The following is a 21,501-nucleotide window of genomic DNA, read 5'->3' as shown; positions in this document are numbered from 1 at the left end:
GTCCATGTTTTAACCCCGTGAAGAATGGACATGCCTGTTTTTGGTGCGGTCAGGAAAACGGTGAATGGCATTTTTTTTCCCCTCACAATCCAAAAGATTTATATGATCCCCTTCATTATAAGGACATCTGCGGCCGGGCAGCGGAGGGTTAATGCTGTAATCTCGCCGAGCGCTGACCCCCCTCTGGAGTCTCCGCTTTGGTGCAGGATAAAAATTCTTTTCCACTGACGTAAAGTAGATTCCCAGCGTCAGGATCTTGAGATTGCTTCATCATACGCTCCAGAAGCAATCGGTCTCTGTGAGGAGCGGGACATTACCGGACAAAGTGCGGACGGTGACATGAACAGCGTCGCATCCCCCCACCAACGCTATAGTAGACATCCAAGATGGTAGACCCCCCCCCCAAAACATGGGGCGGCTTTAGTCTAGACATATAGAGGTGAGATGACACACAGTGACGAAAACGGAGTGGGCGCTCTGATACTTAAAGGGGCATTCCCATCTCAGACAATGGGGACATATCGCTAGTATATGCCTCTATTTTCTGATGTGTGAAGGTCCTCTGGGGACCCATAGGAAATAGAGGGCGGCTGCGCATGCGCAGTGCACCCTCCTTCACTTGCAGGGCTCTGTTCTCAATATAGGTGCAGACCCGCACCTAGAAGACAATGGGGGGCATATCCTAGCGATATGCCCCCATTGTCCATGAGGAGACCACCCCTTTAAGCCTTGTATAGAGGAGTGCCGCCTGCTGTAAATGGAGCACGTATGGCGAGGACGGCGCCTCCAGGATGACTCTCCGTTAAGCACTAAATATGTGCAGGAAGCCGGTCTGCTAAATACTTAGTCAACGTTTTCCGTGTGCCGTATAATTCTATAACCCCGCTTTATGGTATATTATCTGCCCCCTCCCCGCGGTGTAGATTGGGTACAGCACCGATCACACTGCGCCACTACAAAGCCGATCATATGCCAGATCCATGCCGTGTGCCGCAGCCGCCACAGAGAGCCCCCAAACAAAAGCACAATGCCTGGGATGTGCTTCCTGCCATCAAACTGCGGTTTCATGGTGGGAACTGCTGTGACCTCCTGATACGCAGCTGCCTGACCCCGGCCGCCACTTTCCATCAGATGTGCAGCCCAGAAAATCCCCCCCACTCCGCATCCTGCGCGCTCCTGCTGCAGCTCCCACTATGACAGATCTCCCCGTGAAGGTAGCTGCAGTACGCGCTCCACGCCATGTTCTCACCAGCACCCGTTCCAGTCCCTTAGTAGGCGCCCTCCTTACCTGATTCAGGGGCAGATTTTTTGGGTGGTCAGTTTCTATTGCTTTTTGGGAGTCATCAGAAAATTGGTTCCTAAGTTACTGATGCAGGCCTGAAATGCGTTAGTGCTGCACGTTTCCAATCATTACTTAGCAGCTAGCACTTGGAGTTCTTCAGACTTCTGCTATTTATACAGCCAGCCTCAGCTGTTTGAGAAGCTCCGTCCATTGTGTAGAGGACAGAGCTGGTGACCGCAGCGCTGCCCCCGGTGACATGAACGGTGCTGGGGTAACCAGCTCCACCCAGTACTCAGTGATGGTGTCCGAAGTCAGACCCCTGCTGCTCAGATAGTGGTGGTCCGTCCTGAGGATAGGTCATCACTTGTAAATTACTGGACAACCCCTTTAAGTGCTGAAACGCGTTGATCACTCGTGTTGGCCTTTTTATACCACGTCTTGTAACTCCTGCTTCACGTTAGACTATTATATGCCGCTAGCTCCTGACTTACATCCGTTTTCCACCACTTCAGTATTGTTCAGGCCTGAAACGTGTTAGTTGTCCTTGTCTTACATTATTGTTTGCTTCTTTGTTTTGCACTCTTTGCTTGTCGTGTCAGTTTTTCTACTTTTTTAGTCATTTTGGCGCATTGTTCTGACCTGAATCGCGCTGTTTATAATTGCAGCACACTTTTCAATTCCATTTTGATCTTTAGTCCCGATTCTCAGCCACCGTTTTGCATCGGACTCCTTGTGTTCTATCACTGCAGTGAGAGGCTCCGTCGGGAAGCTTTGTCAATAGCTACTACAGACAAAAAATGAGAAGTGGGCTACCCTCCCTGGCGAGCCCGCCATGCCGCCACCCCTCCCCCCCTCCCCCCCTCCCCCTGTCCTGCCTCCAAACTGGTGTAGAAATCCTAAGAGTGCCGCAAGGAGCAACAGAAAAGAGGTTTCTTGGGTCCTACAGTATAAGGCCTAGTTCACACTAACGTGTTTTTTGCGAGTGTACGGGCCCTTTTTTGTGTTCCGTATACGGTCCGTCGGAACTATTCATTTCAATGGTTCCGCAAAAAAACCTGAATGTCCTCCGTATGCATTCCGTTTCCGTTTTTTCCGTTGAAAGTTGGAACATGTCCTATTATTGCCCGCAAATCACGTTCCGTGGCTCCATTCAAGTCAATGGTTCCGCAATAAACGGAATGGAAAAACGGATGAGAAACGGAAACAAAGAACGGAACAACGGACCGCAAAACACTGAAAAAGCCATACGGTCGTGTGAACTAGGCCTAAGGGGGATTAATTCTTACTGTGATTTAAGTTTTTATTGCGGTTTAGCTCCAAATCACCTGCATAGTTGTAGAGGTCAAAATGTATCTGCCTGCAGCCACCACTAGAGGGAGCGCACTGCATAGTGTTTATATATTCAATAATGACACAGTATACAGTAAGCTCCTGAGCTCCCCCTAGTGGTGATTGGAGACCTCGGTAATAACACAGTATGCAATAATATCCTGAGCTCCCCCTAGTGGTGGCTGCAGGCCTCAATAATAACACAGTATGCAGTAAGCTCCTGAGCTCCCCCTAGTGGTGGCTGCAGACCTCAATAATAACACAGTATGCAGTAAGCTCCTGAGCTCCTCCTAGTGGTGGCTGCAGACCTCAATAACACAGTATGCAGTAAGCTCCCTCTAGTGGTTTGCAGGCCTCAATAATAATACAGTATGCAGAAAGCTCCTAAGCTCCCTCTAGTGGTGGCTGCAGGCCTCAATAACACAGTATGCAGTAAGCTCCTGAGCTCCCCCTAGTGGTGGCTGCAGGCCTAGGTAATAACACAGTATGCAGTAAGCTCCTGAGCTCCCCCTAGTGGTGGCTGCAGGCCTAGGTAATAACACAGTATGCAGTAAGCTCCTGAGCTCCCCCTAGTGGTGGCTGCAGGCCTAGGTAATAACACAGTATGCAGTAAGCTCCTGAGCTCCCCCTAGTGGTGGCTGCAGGCCTAGGTAATAACACAGTATGCAGTAAGCTCCTAAGCTCCCCCTAGTGGTGGCTATAGGCAGCTTGGAATTTGTCATTATAATTGTGACTGATGCACAGATTTGAAAGCAATGCATAAATTCTGTAAAATTTTACCGCTCTGACACTGGCCTAGAGACAACTTTTCAGACACTCCTTGCAGTACTCTGTCTTCCCCTGTACGGCGGCAGGGCGGGCTCACCAGTTTTGTCATTGCATTACCCCCCAGCCTGGCACTTCTTGAAGACGTCTTGCTGGAGACGCAGCAGACTGAGCCGATATGACTATAGTCTGGTCTGTTGCAGTGTGGTTACTACTAGATCATTGTATGCAGTTTCTCTAGATGCCGATGGTTACTTCATGTTGTAGAATGCAGTGTGATGGCGGGAGGCCGAATTCATACACTACACCTCTGCCTTTTCTAGGAGGCGCCGCCATATTGTGTATTCATGTCGCCTTAGTTCACAAGTAGAAAGCCAGAACTACAGTGCAGACTGACACTTAGAGGTCAGTTTATTGTAACAGCTGCACTGTCAACATGGACGCTGATGGAGGATCCCGTCCATCAGTCGCCACCATTTACTTATACTGGAGACGGAGAGGGGAACTAGCGCATGCACAGTCCCTCCCCAGTATAAGTGAATGGGGGGCCCCTCCCAGCGCAGCCTCCACCTGCATGTCGGTGCCGATAGTTTGATAACTATCTTTACTTGCTGCATGCGCTGTTACCAGACATGTAAACTGACCGACCCCTATAAAGAGTTGTTTAAAAATATACAGCAAATGTAATAAAATACAAGATGCACAAAACCTCTAATCTCTGCCCCCCCCCCCCCCCTTCAGTGCAGTGCAGTGCACCACACACCTCTGTTTTATATCCTGGGAGCCGTCAATTCATGTAGTTATTGGCATCGGGAAATGCTAATATTTTCCTGTGATTTACAGACGAGATGACGGTCGTAGAGCAATAATTTACATAGAAAGTTCTATCACTAAATTACTTTTGTTCAGCAGAATAGTGAGTGCAGCTCTGGAGTATAATACAGGATGTAACTCAGGATTAGTACAGGATAAGTAATGTATGTACACAGTGACTGCACCAGCAGAATAGTGAGTGCAGCTCTGGAGTATAATACAGGATGTAACTCAGGATCAGTACACGATAAGTAATGTATGTACACAGGGACTGCACCAGCAGAATAGTGAGTGCAGCTCTGGGGTATAATACAGGATGTAACTCAGGATCAGTACAGGATAAGTAATGTATGTACACAGTGACTGCACCAGCAGAATAGTGAGTGCAGCTCTGGGGTATAATACAGGATGTAACTCAGGATCAGTACAGGATAAGTAATGTATGTACACAGTGACTGCACCAGCAGAATAGTGAGTGCAGCTCTGGGGTATAATACAGGATGTAACTCAGGATCATTACAGGATAAGTAATGTATGTACACAGTGACTGCACCAGCAGAATAGTGAGTGCAGCTCTGGAGTATAATACAGGATGTAACTCAGGATCAGTACAGGATAAGTAATGTATGTACACAGTGACTGTACCAGCAGAATAGTGAGTGCAGCTCTGGAGTATAATACAGGATGTAACCCAGGATCAGTACAGGATAAGTAATGTATGTACACAGTGACTGCACCAGTAGAATAGTGAGTGCAGCTCTGGAGTATAATACAGGATGTAACTCAGGATCAGTACAGGATAAGTAATGTATGTACACAGTGACTGCACCAGCAGAATAGTGAGTGCAGCTCTGGAGTATAATGCAGGATGTAACTGAGGATCAGTACAGGATAAGTAATGTATGTACACAGTGACTGCACCAGCAGAATAGTGAGTGCAGCTCTGGAGAGATGTCCTACATCGGTATTGAACTCCTGGAAAGCTCCTTTTTATCCTGTATTTAATCTGGTATTTGGAGGTTGCCTTTCCCTTTTAATATTTGCCCTGTGATTTCTCTTGTTCTGTATTCTGGGATTTTGGCCGCTGTGGCGCATTTATTTACCAAATGATTAGATTAAAATGGCAGCCTGTGTGTAATCTGCTCTTATCTGGGATTAACATTGTAATTTTCGTCCAAACAACACTAATGAAAATCCAGCGCGTGGCTGAAAACTGAGCATTAGGAGACGGCGTGCCGCGGCCGCGCTCTGCACCCGGTGATTGCGGCTTCTCCTCGTCCTCAGTTTGCTTTCTGTGTCTCCGCAGGGGAGCTGTGTAATCTCATCACGCTGGACGTAGCCCACAATCAGCTGGAACACCTTCCGAAAGAGATCGGCAACTGCACCCAGATCACCAACCTGGACCTGCAGCACAACGAGCTCCTGGACCTGCCAGAGACAATAGGTGAGGAGACCTCTGGGGGGCGCTGTATGACATGCATCTGCTGCTGGCTTTACTGGCCCTTTAAAATAAAGGAACTTACAATGCTGGAAAATCCATGCATCTGTTGGGGCTGCGTCCGCAATATGAGACATTAGGCCATCCCGTGTTGGGGAATTAAAGGTTCTGCAACGTTCCCTGTTTGCTGTCAGTGAATTTGGACACACGTCTTTACATTCTCAGGTTACCATAGCCAATCAGTCTAATATTTCTCATAGCTGTGGGGTTGTTACATTTGTATCTAATCTAGAGTTCTCTGTTAGATGAGCATCCTGGATTGATACATTTTTTTTCTGCACTGACACATTGTAACAAGAATCTGGACAGGAAGGAGATCTGTGCAGCTGATGATTATCTCACAAAGGATACAATTGTAACAAGCCCTCAGCTGTGAGAAGTAGAAGGCCGGGTTCCATTCTGATGATACAACCGTCTGCATCTGTCATGAACGGATCCAGGTGTATTATCTTTAAAATAGCCAAGACGGAATGGGAGACGGATCCGTTTTCTATTATGTCAGAGAAAACGGATCCGCCCCATTGACTTACATTGTGAGTCATGACCGATCTGTCTTGCTCCGCACCACATGGCGGACAGAAAAACGCTGCTGAACGCAACCAAACGGAATGGAATGCATTCTGGTGACTCCGTTTCGTTCAGTTCAGTTTTGACAATGAACGGGGACAAAACGGAATCGTTTTTCCTCGCTATTGAGATCCAATGATCCAAAGGATCTCAATAGCGGAAAGGGAAAGCGCAGGTGTGAAAGTAGCCTTACGTAAATTGTGAAATCTGCAACAACAAAACGGATTTTTAACAAATTTTCAGAAGTTCTAGACATTTTCTGTCTTTGTGGTTGTAAGCAGGATTGTTGCCATTCACTGACTGGAAGCAGAGATGGTACATTGGCTCAAATCTTTCTTTCTGATAGGCTTCACGTTAGGGTACTTTCACACTAGCGTTTTTCTTTTCCGGCACTGAGTTCCGTCGCAGGGGCTCAATACCGGAAAAGAGCTGATCAGGCATATCCCCATGCATTCTGAATGGAGAGCGATCCGCTCAGGAGGCATCGGGGCGTCTTCAGTTCAGTCGTTTTGGGTTGGGTTTTTATTCCCTTTGCCCAATGACTGACTGCTCATCTGGCAGTAATGGCCGCCCCGGGGTCCGTGCCAGAACCGCACGGGTAATGCATGTGCCCGGTCCCATGACACGTGCCCAGTGTGCGGCCTCTGCAGATTGCTGGTCCGAGGATGCCGTTTCCTTGGCATTGACTCCATCGTCCACATGATGCTGATGGGCGGCATACTCCGGCAGTGTTGGCGCCATGTCTAGCCCTGCTCTGGTGCTCGCACTGTCGTTTCTCACCTGCTTCCTCCTCTGGAGACCCACAGGGAGGGAGTGACAACATTATTGTGGTTTCCACACTGTCCCCGGCAATGTCACAACCCTGTATTTTGGTAAATGACAAACCTGCGGTGAAGTCCTGATATGAGCGCAACGTTACAGGTTGTCAGCAGCTTCGTGAGGTTTGTCGCCTTAAAGGGACAGTCCAAGCCGGCAATAGGGCTCAAAAGTGTCACCTCTTTCATATAATCTATATTCCTCGCCTTTTTCTAGAACTCTGCTTGCTGTCAGTAAGCAAGGACAGTAATTTTGTGCATCCCAGGGCTTTAAATCCATTCTAGTCTTGTTCTGCTGAAGGTTTGTTACAATGTATTATATATATATATATATATATATATATATATATATATATATATATATAATGAGCTGTCAGTCTGACATTCAGAGCAGATGAGATTTGCACTGTTGGTAGGTATAGCTGACAGAATTGACCACACTGATACAGTGTAACAAACCTGCCAGCAGTGATGGTTTTGTATAGGTTTTCATCCTCCAAATGCAAAGCAGGAAAAGATTTCAGCCTCTGGATGTAATGGATGCTCACTTTCTTTGACTGTAAGCAGAGGTCTTGCAAATAACGGTGAATAAAAACACAATTTAAGCTCTGTCATATCAGACTATGGCTCCCCCGGTGGTCGCTGTGGGTAGGGGACAATCCATAGTCATGAGTCCCCATTGCTACCGGCCGCCAGAACCCCCGACACGCAGGTATAAGTGGTGTCGGCGGCGTGCTGGTAGGCATGGTCACTTCCTCTCCATTTGAATATCTCTGCTTTCTGTGAATGAGAACATGGTATACATTCAGAGACAGTAAACCTGTATATCTCTAGTCCTGCCGAGAAGTGGATCCAATTGTATCCAGAATAGGAAGTGCTCTGTGAGCGTCCAGACTGATACATTGTAACAGATTTGTGCAGCAGCTGTTGATGTTTTCAGCTTTGTCTGCACTGAATACAATGTCGTCCGCGGAGAGCAGGACGTTCTGTGTGCAGCTTTGCTGCCACTGAATGGAAGCAAGAGTGTTCTCATTCACTTACAGGAAGCAGAGATCTTAAAAATGAAGAGGATTTGAAATGTGAAGGCTGTAGAGTGGTTAAAGGGGTTGTCCACTTTCTGGCTCCCGTTGACCAATGTGTATGTAAGATGATTGTTTGACACTAATGTAGGATTTCAGGAGGTTCTGCCCCATTTCCTATATTTGGTATGTCCCCCTCCCCCTGTCCACAGAGGGTCCTGATGGAGGGTCTTTTGCCTGGTCACATGACCCTCCATCAGCAGCCATTTTGTGGACGGGGGGGGCATACCTCATGAAATATAGGAAATGGGGCAGAATTTCAGCAAACACTAGTTTAGGAAGTGCCGTGTAATCATCTCACAAACACATCAATCAGCAATAAGCAGAAAGTGTCCAACCCCTTTAAGCTTTATTAAAGGGGTTTTCTTGAGGACAGGCCGTCAACATTATGTCTCTGGGATCCTGAATTGGGACCCCCCTGCAGGGTCCACATAATACAACAAAGCTGCCATACCTAGGCGCGGCATGTCGGACCCCCAGCCGTCTTGGTGCCCTATACAGGTAATTTACCTTAGAAACTCCCGTATTTTATGCAAATTGGTTCTCAAGTGTCCGTTGGGCGAATCGGACCTGTGCAGGTGTCCTGGCGTATCGGCGCTGATCCAACCCCTCTTCCTATGGCTGACGCAGATGACGCCTTTGTCGTACGTACGCCCCTGTATACAGCAGAGCGCTGGCACGTGCGCAGTTCTGGGCAGAGAGGATTCACGTTTTCATTTCCTGTGCATGCGCCACAATGTAACTTCATGCCGTCATGTGCCCTCTGTTTGGCATCGTCGCTGCTGCGTTGGCCAAGTAACTGTAGAACGTGATGACGGGGGCCATTACACCAGGATCGGTGCCTGTGCAGCAATAATTGGGACCCCGCTCCAGAACAGGGAAGTGCTGTGGGGGAGGCGGAGGGCGTCACCTGGGTCAGTGAACTGGCGCTGATGGACCCGGACACGCCCAGCGGGCACTTGAGAACTCATCTGCATATGGCGCCAGGCGTGCAGCTCTACTGGTCAGTAATGGTGGGAAGAGTTTCAATTGAAGGCCTGGAGAGCGGGCCCCTTTTGAGGGATCTCTTCCATGCCTCATTAACCTTGTTAGAGTATTATAGGCTCCACCCCTTTATGACATCACCCCCTCCCCCCAGACACTGATAATCCCACTACCAGGGGAGGCGAACATGGCTGAAAGGCTTAGCGGCCGTCGTGTCGCCTCTTGCCTCGCTTCGTGTCGGGGCAGACGGCCCCTCTGAACAGCTCTTCACACGTAATCCGTTATTTCCCGGGTCTCTGTGTCTCGACTGCAGACCTCGCCCGCGGAGCGCAGACATTAACACTTTGTGTACCATGGACCGATGGGTCACTGCTCCATGCCCCATTGAAGCAGAACCGCACCCATTCTTGCATTCTTGCCCAGGCTTGCATGCTTGTGAATGGAGGGGGAGGGGTTTTATATATGCTAATGAGCAGACATTGCTGCCCCCCCTCTGCGAGTCATTGAGCGTCACCGTTTCGGGTCGTTGGTCATTGGAATCGACCGCCATCTTTCCCATCGTCCTGATCTCACGCCTGTGTTCTGTCTCCTTAGGAAATCTCTCCAGCCTGAACCGCCTCGGACTGCGATACAACCGGCTATCGGCGATTCCGCGCTCGTTAGCGAAATGCAGCGAACTGGACGAGCTGAACCTGGAGAATAACAATATATCCACTTTACCCGAGGTGAGAATAGACGGGAGGGGCCCGGGCTACGGAAATACAGAGCAGCCAGTGTATACCGAGACAGTCTGCAACTTACTGCGACTGACAGAATAGTGAGTGCAGCTCTGGAGTATAATACAGGATGTAACTGAGGATCAGTACAGGATAAGTAATGTATGTACACAGTGACTGCACCAGCAGAATAGTGAGTGCAGCTCTGGAGTATAATACAGGATGTAACTCAGGATCAGTACAGGATAAGTAATGTATGTACACAATGACTGCACCAGCAGAATAGTGAGTGCAGCTCTGGAGTATAATACAGGATGTGACTCAGGATCAGTACAGGATAAGTAATGTATGTACACAGTGACTGCACCAGCAGAATAGTGAGTGCAGCTCTGGAGTATAATACAGGATGTGACTCAGGATCAGTACAGGATTAGTAATGTATGTACACAGTGACTGCACCAGCAGAATAGTGAGTGCAGCTCTGGAGCATAATACAGGATGTAACTCAGGATCAGTACAGGATAAGTAATGTATGTACACAGTGACTGCACCAGCAGAATAGTGAGTGCAGCTCTGGAGTATAATACAGGATGTAAAGGATCAGTACAGGATGAGTAATGTATGTACACAGTGACTGCACCAGCAGAATAGTGAGTGCAGCTCTGGAGTATAATACAGGATGTAAAGGATCAGTACAGGATGAGTAATGTATGTACACAGTGACTGCACCAGCAGAATAGTGAGTGCAGCTCTGGAGTATAGGACAGGATGTAACTCAGGATCAGTACAGGATAAGTAATGTGTGTACACAGTGACTGCACCAGCAGAATAGTGAGTGCAGCTCTGGAGTATAATACAGGATTAAACTCAGGATCAGTACAGGATAAGTAATGTATGTACACAGTGACTGCACCAGCAGAATAGTGAGTGCAGCTCTGGAGTATAATACAGGATGTAACTCAGGATAAGTAATGTATGTACACAGTGACTGCACCAGCAGAATAGTGAGTGCAGCTCTGGAGTATAATACAGGATGTAACTCAGGATCAGTACAGGATAAGTAATGTATGTACACAGTGACTGCACCAGCAGAATAGTGAGTGCAGCTCTGGAGTATAATACAGGATGTAACTCAGGATCAGTACAGGATAAGTAATGTATGTACACAGTGACTGTAGCAGCAGAATAGTGAGTGCAGCTCTGGAGTATAATACAAGATGTAACTCAGGATCAGTACAGGATAAGTAATGTATGTACACAGTGACTGCACCAGCAGAATAGTGAGTGCAGCTCTGGGGTATAATACGGGATGTAACTCAGGATCAGTACAGGATAAGTAATGTATGTACACAGTGACTGCACCAGCAGAATAGTGAGTGCAGCTCTGGAGTATAATACAGGATGTAACTCAGGATCAGTACAGGATAAATAAGGTATCCCCTTTTTTGTGGTTACTTCTATATGTGATATAAATGAGGGTTGGATGAGTTTATCCTATGTTATTTTTGCTCACGCTTTTACTGCCCCCCGACCTTCCCCGTATTTCAGGCGTATAACATTTACTGTCAACACGGGAAGTAGAATTTTCTGCAAATGGCTTCATAAATTAGTCATGATTGCAGCAATTGCCAATAATTCTTCCCTCCCGTGCACACGCCCTAACGCTAGATCTGCTGCTACAGACGGCAGCGCTCTCGTTCCCTCTCGGCCTCCCCCTCTCGTGCATGTTTTCTTGCTAAAAGATTTCTGCAGGTTTAACCCCAGATCTGCCGGTAGACGTGAAGAGAAATGGCATGTAGTCTTCTGCTATATGGCACCATGCAGCAGTTACGGGGTTAAATGCTTGCTTTTCCACATTCCTTTACAGGAGAGGCTTAGAGAGATGTGAATACTTTTTAAGACTAAAGGGTTAGGCTACTTTCACACCTGCGTTAGGTGCGGATCCGTCTGGTATCTGCACAGACGGATCCGCACCTATAATGCAAAAACGCTTGTATCCGTTCAGAACGGATCCGTTTGCATTACCGTTTGCATTTTTTTGTTCATGATAGTGCAAACGGATCCGTTTTGACTTTACATCCGTTCGGGGCCGCTTGTGAGAGCCTTCAAACGGAACTCACAAGCGGAGCCCCGAACGCTAGTGTGAAAGTAGCCTTAACTGGCCTTTGTATATTAACCTTGAATTTGGCTTTAAAGTGACAGTACGACACCCCTGACTGCAGATTGGGTGGTGTGTGGAGGGGTCTTCTCGGCTTTCGCTTTCCACTTCACTCCATTGTGAGTCACTTCCATTTGAGCAGTGTTTTGTTTTTTTCCTCCTTAAAGGGCATTCTGTTGAAACCCTTTATTGTAGGAAATTTTCTACGTAGACACACCTAGGGCACGCATTCACATCCTCGTCATCAGATTGTCAGCTTTGGGGGGCCAGACCGCAGAAAGATCTGGTGGAGTTCCTCCTTCCCTCCGCCAGGGATGATTGTCAAAAGTGGATGTAATTGTAACAAACTTTCAGCAGTGAGAAGTACCAGGTCTATAAGGGTTTCCAGCCTCTAATAGTAAATGGTGATGCTTCTGTTCACTGCCAGCAAGCAGAGGCCCTAAAAAGTGAGAAGCTTACGCATAAAGCATATTAGAGAGCAGCAGACTAAAACCATGCGCTGCGTTAGTTCATCACCATTTATAAGATCTTTGCTCCTCGTCAGAATTTATAGTTTCCGAACGTGAGGTGACGAATCCATCCTGACCTACCACGGGGGTTCACAGCTGAGGGTTTGTTGCAGTGTCCTTCCGTAGACAATCCCATCATGAGGAGGTTCCTCTCACTTTCTAGACCTGGATTTAAAGGGTTTCCCCATTTCTGTCCCCTGATTCCTGCCTGGATGCAGGCGTAGCACAGGATAGATATGGGTCTTTTTTTAATGGCACGAGAATACCCCTTTAAATCTGTAATTGTACATAATGGTAGCGTTCACTGATAGCAAGCGGGGTTTTTTAAACCGCTGAGGAATTGGATTTACTTTGTGTCATTTCAGAACTTTTCATTACACTCTGTGATTGAGCGGCGGTTTAACCCTTCACACGCTCTTGTACCCCGCAGGGCCTCCTCTCCAGCCTGGTGAAGGTGACTAGCCTGACCCTGGCCCGGAACTGTTTCCAGTCTTACCCCGTGGGCGGCCCGTCCCAGTTTTCCACTATTTACTCCCTCAATATGGAGCATAATCGCATTAATAAAATCCCGTTTGGAATCTTCTCCAGAGCGAAAGTATTAAGCAAGCTGAACATGAAGGTGAGTGCGCCTCTGTCGTCTGTGCTCGTAACCCCCCCCGGCCACCATTACTGCAGTGGGGTGCCGGTGGTGGGATTATCTGCCTGTCCTGTGCAGCACTTGGATCACAAACTGCACCCACGGGAGACGGCACGTGGCTGCCAATCAGTCACGGGTGCCCTTATGGCGGAGATGAAAGAAACCTCTGTGGACTTAACCCCTCCCATGCTGCAGTCAACTGAGCAGGTGCTGCCCCTGTCCCACTATTGCCCAGTGACGCAATTGCTGGGTGCCAATCAGTTGTCAGGGCACCAGGGGCCTAGTAAAGCTATCAACCTATTCCAAAGTTATTTTTTTTAGAAAAAATGTATTAAACTCAAATATAAAAAAAAAAAAATAGGAAAATCCCCCTTTTTCTCATTTAGGCTGGGTTCACACCTGAGCGTATTCGATAAGCGCTTTTTACAGGCGTTTTTATCGGGCATATTTTGGGGGCGTTTTTTATTCTGGAAACGCGCGTAGTACGCGCGTCTGTGTGATTGAATACAGAGGCATCCAATGAATCTATGGGCGGGAGCGCGCGACAAGACGCCCCAAAGAAGCTCCTGTACTTCTTGGGGCGTAGGGCGTTTTACAGTGCGTTCGTACGCGCTGTAAAACACTCAGGTGAGAACCATGCCCATAGGGAAACATTGTTTTTTGCCTGCTGAGCGTTTTACAGCGCGTAGGAACGCGCTGTAAAACGCTCAGGTGTGAACCTAGCCTTAATATTTAGACAGTGTAAACAATAAAAGGAATACCCTTTATCGTGGGGTCTAAAAATGTCCAAAATATAGAAGAAATGGATTCCCAACCTCAGAATTACTGCTTTTGGTCGCACCATGAAATATAATCAGTCACATGCACCCCAAAATGGTCCCAAGAAATACTGCATCGCCAACAAAGTTAAGGGTTTCAGAATTAGAGTAAAGAAAGAAAATGTAATATTTTTTTCATAAAAAAATATAAATATATATGGACATGGGTTGCTAGATGGCTGCTAGCACATCCGCAATACCCAGTCCCCATAGCTCTGTGTGCTTTTATTTTATAAAAAAAAAAACAACGATTTGATAGATATGCAAACCCACCTGAGAGGAGTCCAGCGTGAAGGAGCCCAGCGCCGCCTGCATCCTCCGAATCTCCTCCTTACTCCCCAACATCACAAAGCTAGAGCACTGTAATCTCGCGATGTGCGAGCTAGCGCATGCGCGGTGTCGGCATAGTGTTCCTTCCCTGTGCTGGCATCAGCCTCGGGGAACAAACTGCACATCGCAAGATTACAGCGCTCTAGCTTTCTGACGTCGGGGAGCAAGGAGGAGATTCGGAGGATGCCGGGCGGTGCTGGACTCCTTCACGCTGGACTTGTCTCAGGTGAATTTGCATATCTATCAAATCGGTTTTTTGAGACAATAAAAGCACACAGAGCTATGGGGACTGGGTATTGCGGATGTGCTAGCGGCCATCTAGCAACCCATGTCCTCAGCTCTATACACAAAATCCCGGTGACAGGTTTTCTTTCAAGTTAAATGCAACCGTCTAACAAAAAACAAAGCCTGCCGCAGCCACGTAGAAATAGCTGGTGGACGTGATGGCCAGAATGGATGGCGCTTGGTCTGGTGTCGTCTGGGAGCAGGCTGAAATCCACACTAGATGTATTGATGCGTATTACACCAATATCCGTCACCTTCATAGTTGCGGTTTCCGACCCACAGGACAATCAGCTGACTTCTCTACCCCTGGACTTTGGGACGTGGACAAGCATGGTGGAGCTGAACCTGGCTACTAACCAGCTGACCAAGATCCCAGAGGATGTGTCCGGCTTGGTCTCCATTGAGGTAGGTACAGGGCTTTCCCACCCAGGGGCAGATTAAGTGGCCCAAAGGCCTAGGGCTGTTCACCAAGCTTGGGCCCCATGCCAATATACTACACGGTATCCCCCCCCTCCCCCAGCCATAGTGCGCTAGACGTATTTAGAGGAACATTAAATTCTGCACATACAGGACAATACAGCACTACTTACCTATTACATCCAGTGGCGTGTCCTCTGATCTCCTCCACTGGAAGCAGACCACAATGTTATTTCAGACTCGTCTCTTCTCTGCGGTGTTTCTCTGTAAGACCTTTTACTTTTCTCAGTTTTTTATCATCCACCCCCTAAAGCACTCTCAGCAGTTTTAAAGCCCCCTGTAGCACCTCCAGTGGTTACACTGCCCCCTGTAGCACCTCCAGTGGTTACACTGCCCCCTGTAGCACCTCCAGTGATTACACTGCCCCCTGTAGCACCTCCAGTGGTTACACTGCCCCCTGTAGCCCCTCCAGTGGTTACACTGCCCCCTGTAGCCCCTCCAGTGGTTACACTGCCCCCTGTAGCCCCTCCAGTGGTTACACTGCCCCCTGTAGCCCCTCCAGTGGTTACACTGCCCCCTGTAGCCCCTCCAGTGGTTACACTGCCCCCTGTAGCCCCTCCAGTGGTTACACTGCCCCCTGTAGCCCCTCCAGTGGTTACACTGCCCCTGTAGCCCCTCCAGTGGTTACACTGCCCGGCCCCCTGTAGCCCCTCCAGTGGTTACACTGCCCCTGTAGCCCCTCCAGTGGTTACACTGCCCCCTGTAGCCCCTCCAGTGGTTACACTGCCCCCTGTAGCCCCTCCAGTGGTTACCTTGCCCCCTGTAGCCCCTCCAGTGGTTACCTTGCCCCCTGTAGCCCCTCCAGTGGTTACCTTGCCCCCTGTAGCCCCTCCAGTGGTTACCTTGCCCCCTGTAGCCCCTCCAGTGGTTACACTTGCCCCCTGTAGCCCCTCCAGTGGTTACACTGCCCCCTGTAGCCCCTCCAGTGGTTACACTGCCCCCTGTAGCCCCTCCAGTGGTTACACTGCCCCCTGTAGCCCCTCCAGTGGTTACACTGCCCCCTGTAGCCCCTCCAGTGGTTACACTGCCCCCTGTAGCCCCTCCAGTGGTTACACTGCCCCCTGTAGCCCCTCCAGTGGTTACACTGCCCCCTGTAGCCCCTCCAGTGGTTACACTGCCCCCTGTAGCCCCTCCAGTGGTTACACTGCCCCCTGTAGCCCCTCCAGTGGTTACACTGCCCCCTGTAGCCCCTCCAGTGGTTACACTGCCCCCTGTAGCCCCTCCAGTGGTTACACTGCCCCCTGTAGCCCCTCCAGTGGTTACACTGCCCCCTGTAGCCCCTCCAGTGGTTACACTGCCCCTGTAGCCCCTCCAGTGGTTACACTGCCCCCTGTAGCCCCTCCAGTGGTTACACTGCCCCCTGTAGCCCCTCCAGTGGTTACCTTGCCCCCTGTAGCCCCTCCAGTGGTTACCTTGCCCCCTGTAGCCCCTCCAGTGGTTACCTTGCCCCCTGTAGCCCCTCCAGTGGTTACCCTGCCCCCTGTAGCCCCTCCAGTGGTTACCCTGCCCCCTGTAGCCCCTCCAGTGGTTACACTGCCCCCTGTAGCCCCTCCAGTGGTTACACTGCCCCCTGTAGCCCCTCCAGTGGTTACACTGCCCCCTGTAGCCCCTCCAGTGGTTACACTGCCCCCTGTAGCCCCTCCAGTGGTTACACTGCCCCCTGTAGCCCCTCCAGTGGTTACACTGCCCCCTGTAGCCCCTCCAGTGGTTACACTGCCCCCTGTAGCCCCTCCAGTGGTTACACTGCCCCCTGTAGCTGTTGTTGCCTGTTCACATAGCCATATGAGGACTTGTTTGTTGCTGGACAAGTTGCACTTTTTAATAGCACCATTTAATATCTCATATGATGTAGGGGAAAACTGGAAAAATTCTAAATGGGATGAAAATGGAAAAAAAAAAAACAATTGCGACATAGTTGTATGGGATTTGTTTTTACAACGTTCCCTATGCGGTAAAACTGACCTGTTACCATCATTCTCCAGGTCAGTCAGATTTTTTAACAACACATCATTTGTATGTAATTTTTATTTTTTGGGTGTTTTAATACCGTAAAAAATTTAATATTTGGAAAAAGATAACTTTTTTCTTTGCATCACCACATTTTGACCCCCAGAGTTGTGTGAGGGCCCAGTTTTTGTGGGGGCGATCTGTAGCCTTTATTGGTGTCTGTGTGACATTTTGAACACTTTTTTAATTTTTTAATTTTTTTTTGCGGTCACATGAAGAGATGAATAAACAGGGTGTGTGCCTTTTTTAAAATCTACTTCTGACGTTTATAGTCATATGGCGGTAGGGAAGTGGTTAATCGTCCTTTTTAAGGGTTACTATTGGGAGGATGATTAAACGAGGTATAGAATATTTAACACACAGGGTTTTTTATTTTCACTTACGATTACAGCAGTGCCGTTATCATTTGGAGGCAATTACATAAACAGTGAATTTCGTGATAGTTTTGCATTGCCACTTACCGTATTTTTCGCCCTATAAGACGCACCGGCCCGTAAGACGCACCTAGATTTTAGAGGAGGACCATAAGAAAAAAATATTTTTCATTAGACCTCAGCTAACGGCCCCATTCAGACCCCCAATGTTAATAAGACCCCAACAAGACTTCAGCTCAGACTCCAATGTGAATGACCCCCATTCAGACCTCATATCAGCCCTCACTGCCTCTCATATTAGCCCCCAGCAGCCTTCATTGCCTTATACCAGCCCTGTGTAGCCCCCATTGCCTATCATGATAGCCCCATTGTCTCAGATCAGCCTCATGTTTAATAAATGTAATAAATCACTCGCCTCTCCTGCTCCTGGACGCGGCGCTCCTCACTGCCTGCGCGCTGTCTTCCTCCTGCTATCGGCTGTGCTGTGAAGCGGCGTGCACAGTGTGGGGTCACAGAGCGCTTCCTGGTCCTCCGGTACTAATGAGCATTAGCATTCGCCCCATAAGACGCAGGGGCAATTCCCCCCTACTTTTGGGGCGAAACGTACGGTATCTGCCTCCTGAGAAGCCCCCATGGGCAGCAGGAGAGAAGACCTGAAGAGCCGTTCCTCACTTTGGCCATGCTGATTTTTGAAAGGTCACTAAATTCAGTGGTCAAGTAACTGCACACACCGGCAGATTGGCACTCCCCGCCCCACTTTGCCCCTTACATAACTCGCCCTTCAGCCTGCAGGCGGCACTGATGACGAGCAGGCCTGAAGCAGCACTGTCACGGCAGCGCCTGACTGCTGAACCTTTCCAGCGCAGTGCTCCGCGTTCCGTGTGGTGCTCAGTGCACCATGCTGTCGTCCGCCGCCTCCGTCTTCTCTTCATGCCGACTGCTCTGGATCATTGGCGGTGCTGGCGTTAAATCCCGCATATCACGCTGCGCCTCGCTGTACGTTATTAGCTCCGCACTGCGTCTCGCTGCAACACTGCGCTTTTACTCTATGAATGTGACTGAAAACCAACAATGGAAGTTTGGGGCGGAGATGGGCCCCACAGAGTTGTCAGGCCAGGGACTGCCGACCCAAAGCCCCCTAATATGATACTCCATTGTTGGGACCGCATTTGTCACGCCCTTCTGACCCCGTCACCTCTTTATTCCTACAGGTCTTAATCCTATCAAACAATCTATTAAAAAAACTTCCACATGGGATCGGGAATCTGCGCAAACTGAGGGAGCTGGACCTGGAGGAAAACAAACTGGAGTCGCTGCCCAATGAGATTGCCTATCTGAAAGACCTGCAGGTAACACAGTGCAGCGTGGCCCCTGAGATGTTGTACAGTGTGGCCCCTCATGGAAGGCTTGCGGTAGTGGATGGATCTGGTTGTGGTCCTACTCTAATGAGCACCACTGTACTGCACATACCCCACCGCCACCAATCTTCTGGGCTTGCACCCACTGATTATCAATTCTATATTTTTACCAGAAACTGGTGCTGACAAACAACCAGCTGACAACTCTGCCGAGAGGCATTGGCCACCTGACCAACCTGACGCACCTCGGTCTCGGGGAAAACCTCCTGACGCATCTTCCAGAGGAGATAGGTTAGTGACTACCTGTGTCACCCTGGACACTCAATGAAATGGGTCACCTGCAGTCCTATGTAACACTGCAGATAACACAGTGATAACTCTGTGTGTACAGATAATGTAGTAGATGTCACCTGCAGTCCTATGTAACACAGTGATAACTCTGTGTGTACAGATAACGTAGTAGATGTCGCCTGCAGTCCTATGTAACACCACAGATAACACAGGGATACCTCTCTGTGTACAGATAATGTAGTAGATGTCACCTGCAGTCCTATGTAATAACACAGTGATACCTCTCTGTGTACAGATAATGTAGTAGATGTCACCTGCAGTCCTATGTAATACCACAGATAACAGTGATAATTCGCTGAGTACAGATAATGTAGTAGATGTCGCCTGCAGTCCTATGTAACACCACAGATAACACAGTGATACCTCTCTGTGTACAGATAATGTAGTAGATGTCACCTGCAGTCCTATGTAACACCACAGATAACGGGTGATAACTGTTGTCTTCTTCCAGGTACATTGGAGAACCTAGAGGAGCTGTATCTGAACGACAACCCCAATTTGCACGGCCTGCCCTTCGAGCTCGCCCTGTGCAGCAAGTTATCAATCATGAGCATCGAGAACTGTCCCCTCAGCCACCTCCCGCCGCAGATCGTGGCCGGGGGCCCGTCCTTCATCATCCAGTTCCTGAAAATGCAAGGTCCTTATCGTGCCATGGTCTAAACATACCAGTCCCATACACTGTACAAAGCGCATCCATGTCGTGTCGATGTACATACGTCTATATCCCAGGACGAGGCCGGACGATATAGATGTGTATGTTTATAGATATATATATATATGAAATATGTATATGTAATGAAAAAGGCAAATTTAATAAGACTGCATTCTGTGTTTTTGCTAATAGAGGAATCATAGCCATTTAGATTTTTTTTTTATTATTATTATTATGTAAGAAAATATCAATTGCTTGTCTGAATTTTTTTCCTTTGCTGAATTTGGTGTATTTTTTGTACATATATATAAATATAGATATATTATTTTTTTTTAAGGTCATTGTTATCTGAATTTCCAGCACGGTTTTTAAGGGTCGCAGGTATTATTTTGCAGTGATCGTCAGGATTCTGTGTTACTATTGGAGCTCAGTTTGTCATGTGTTCAAAAACATATTTTTTTTCCAGAAATTGCAACGGCCAATGAATTTTGAGTAAATCTCTTCTTCCCTGTTGGGTCATCGGCTTATGAGCCTAGATCTGCTGTATGAGTTGTATCTGCTCTAACTTATTATATAAATGTATGTTTTTTTTCGTTACATTGTTTATAGTCTGGGTGAATCACTGTATTGTTTGACCACGATTTGAGCTTTTTTGAAATTGCTTCCTGTGGAGTCGGCTCAGTCTGTGATTTACTTTTTTTTTTTCCTGTTTTAGTCTGGACTTGAAGCAGAGGCCCCTCCCCCGCCATATCGCCTCCTCCCCCGCCATATCGCCTCCTCCCCCGCCATATCGCCTCCTCCCCCGCCATATCGCCTCCTCCCCCGCCATATCGCCTCCTCCCCCGCCATATCGCCTCCTCCCCCGCCATATCGCCTCCTCCCCCGCCATATCGCCTCCTCCCCCGCCATATCGCCTCCTCCCCCGCCATATCGCCTCCTCCCCCGCCATATCGCCTCCTCCCCCGCCATATCGCCTCCTCCCCCGCCATATCGCCTCCTCCCCCGCCATATCGCCTCCTCCCCCGCCATATCGCCGCCTCCTCCCCCGCCATATCGCCGCCTCCTCCCCCGCCATATCGCCGCCTCCTCCCCCGCCATATCGCCGCCTCCTCCCCCCGCCATATCGCCGCCTCCTCCCCCGCCATATCGCCGCCTCCTCCCCCGCCATATCGCCGCCTCCTCCCCCGCCATATCGCCGCCTCCTCCCCCGCCATATCGCCGCCTCCTCCCCCGCCATATCGCCTCCTCCCCCCCCCGCCATATCGCCTCCTCCCCCCCCGCCATATCGCCTCCTCCCCCCCCCCGCCATATCGCCTCCTCCCCCGCCATATCGCCCCCTCCTTTCTTTTCTCAGTTTATGGAAGCGTGCCACATTTCTGCAAAATTTTGCCTAACATATCAAATGCATACACATCGTTATAGTTTTTCCCAATATGAAGACTTTAAGGCCGTATTTTTTTTGCCTGCTTAATCCAAACAGAAAAATTAAGCAACTTTGCAGTAAGTGTTTTTGAAAAAAAAAAAATACTTTTGTTTTTTCTCTACAGCTCCTATGCAGATTGTCTCCATGGTTACAGACTACAAACAGATTTTGTGTAGTCTTGCAACCTCATACTTTTGTTACCCCTACTTTGTACTGAGGGAAGATAGACAGAAATATGACTATAGGAACAGACTCTACAGGGATTGTTTGTAGT

General features: G+C 48.7%; 1 protein-coding gene across 2 annotated transcripts in view; it reads left to right on the top strand.

Annotated features, from left to right (window-relative positions):
- Positions 1-20,523, top strand: part of SHOC2 (SHOC2 leucine rich repeat scaffold protein) — a 45,368-nt gene extending 24,845 nt beyond the window's left edge. For both annotated transcript variants that reach the window (XM_044297849.1, XM_044297850.1), the window contains 7 exons: positions 5,496-5,633; positions 9,727-9,857; positions 12,946-13,134; positions 14,868-14,990; positions 18,655-18,792; positions 18,975-19,092; positions 19,604-20,523. In XM_044297849.1, coding sequence (XP_044153784.1) covers positions 5,496-5,633; positions 9,727-9,857; positions 12,946-13,134; positions 14,868-14,990; positions 18,655-18,792; positions 18,975-19,092; positions 19,604-19,812 — 1,046 coding nt within the window. In that variant the 3' untranslated portion in view covers positions 19,813-20,523. The remainder of the gene's footprint in view (positions 1-5,495; positions 5,634-9,726; positions 9,858-12,945; positions 13,135-14,867; positions 14,991-18,654; positions 18,793-18,974; positions 19,093-19,603) is intronic.
- The last annotated feature ends 978 nt before the right edge of the window (positions 20,524-21,501 follow it).

The sequence above is a fragment of the Bufo gargarizans genome, chromosome 6 (genome assembly GCF_014858855.1).
Source record: "Bufo gargarizans isolate SCDJY-AF-19 chromosome 6, ASM1485885v1, whole genome shotgun sequence".
NCBI lineage: Eukaryota > Metazoa > Chordata > Amphibia > Anura > Bufonidae > Bufo > Bufo gargarizans.
This window is presented reverse-complemented; position numbering and strand designations above follow the sequence as displayed.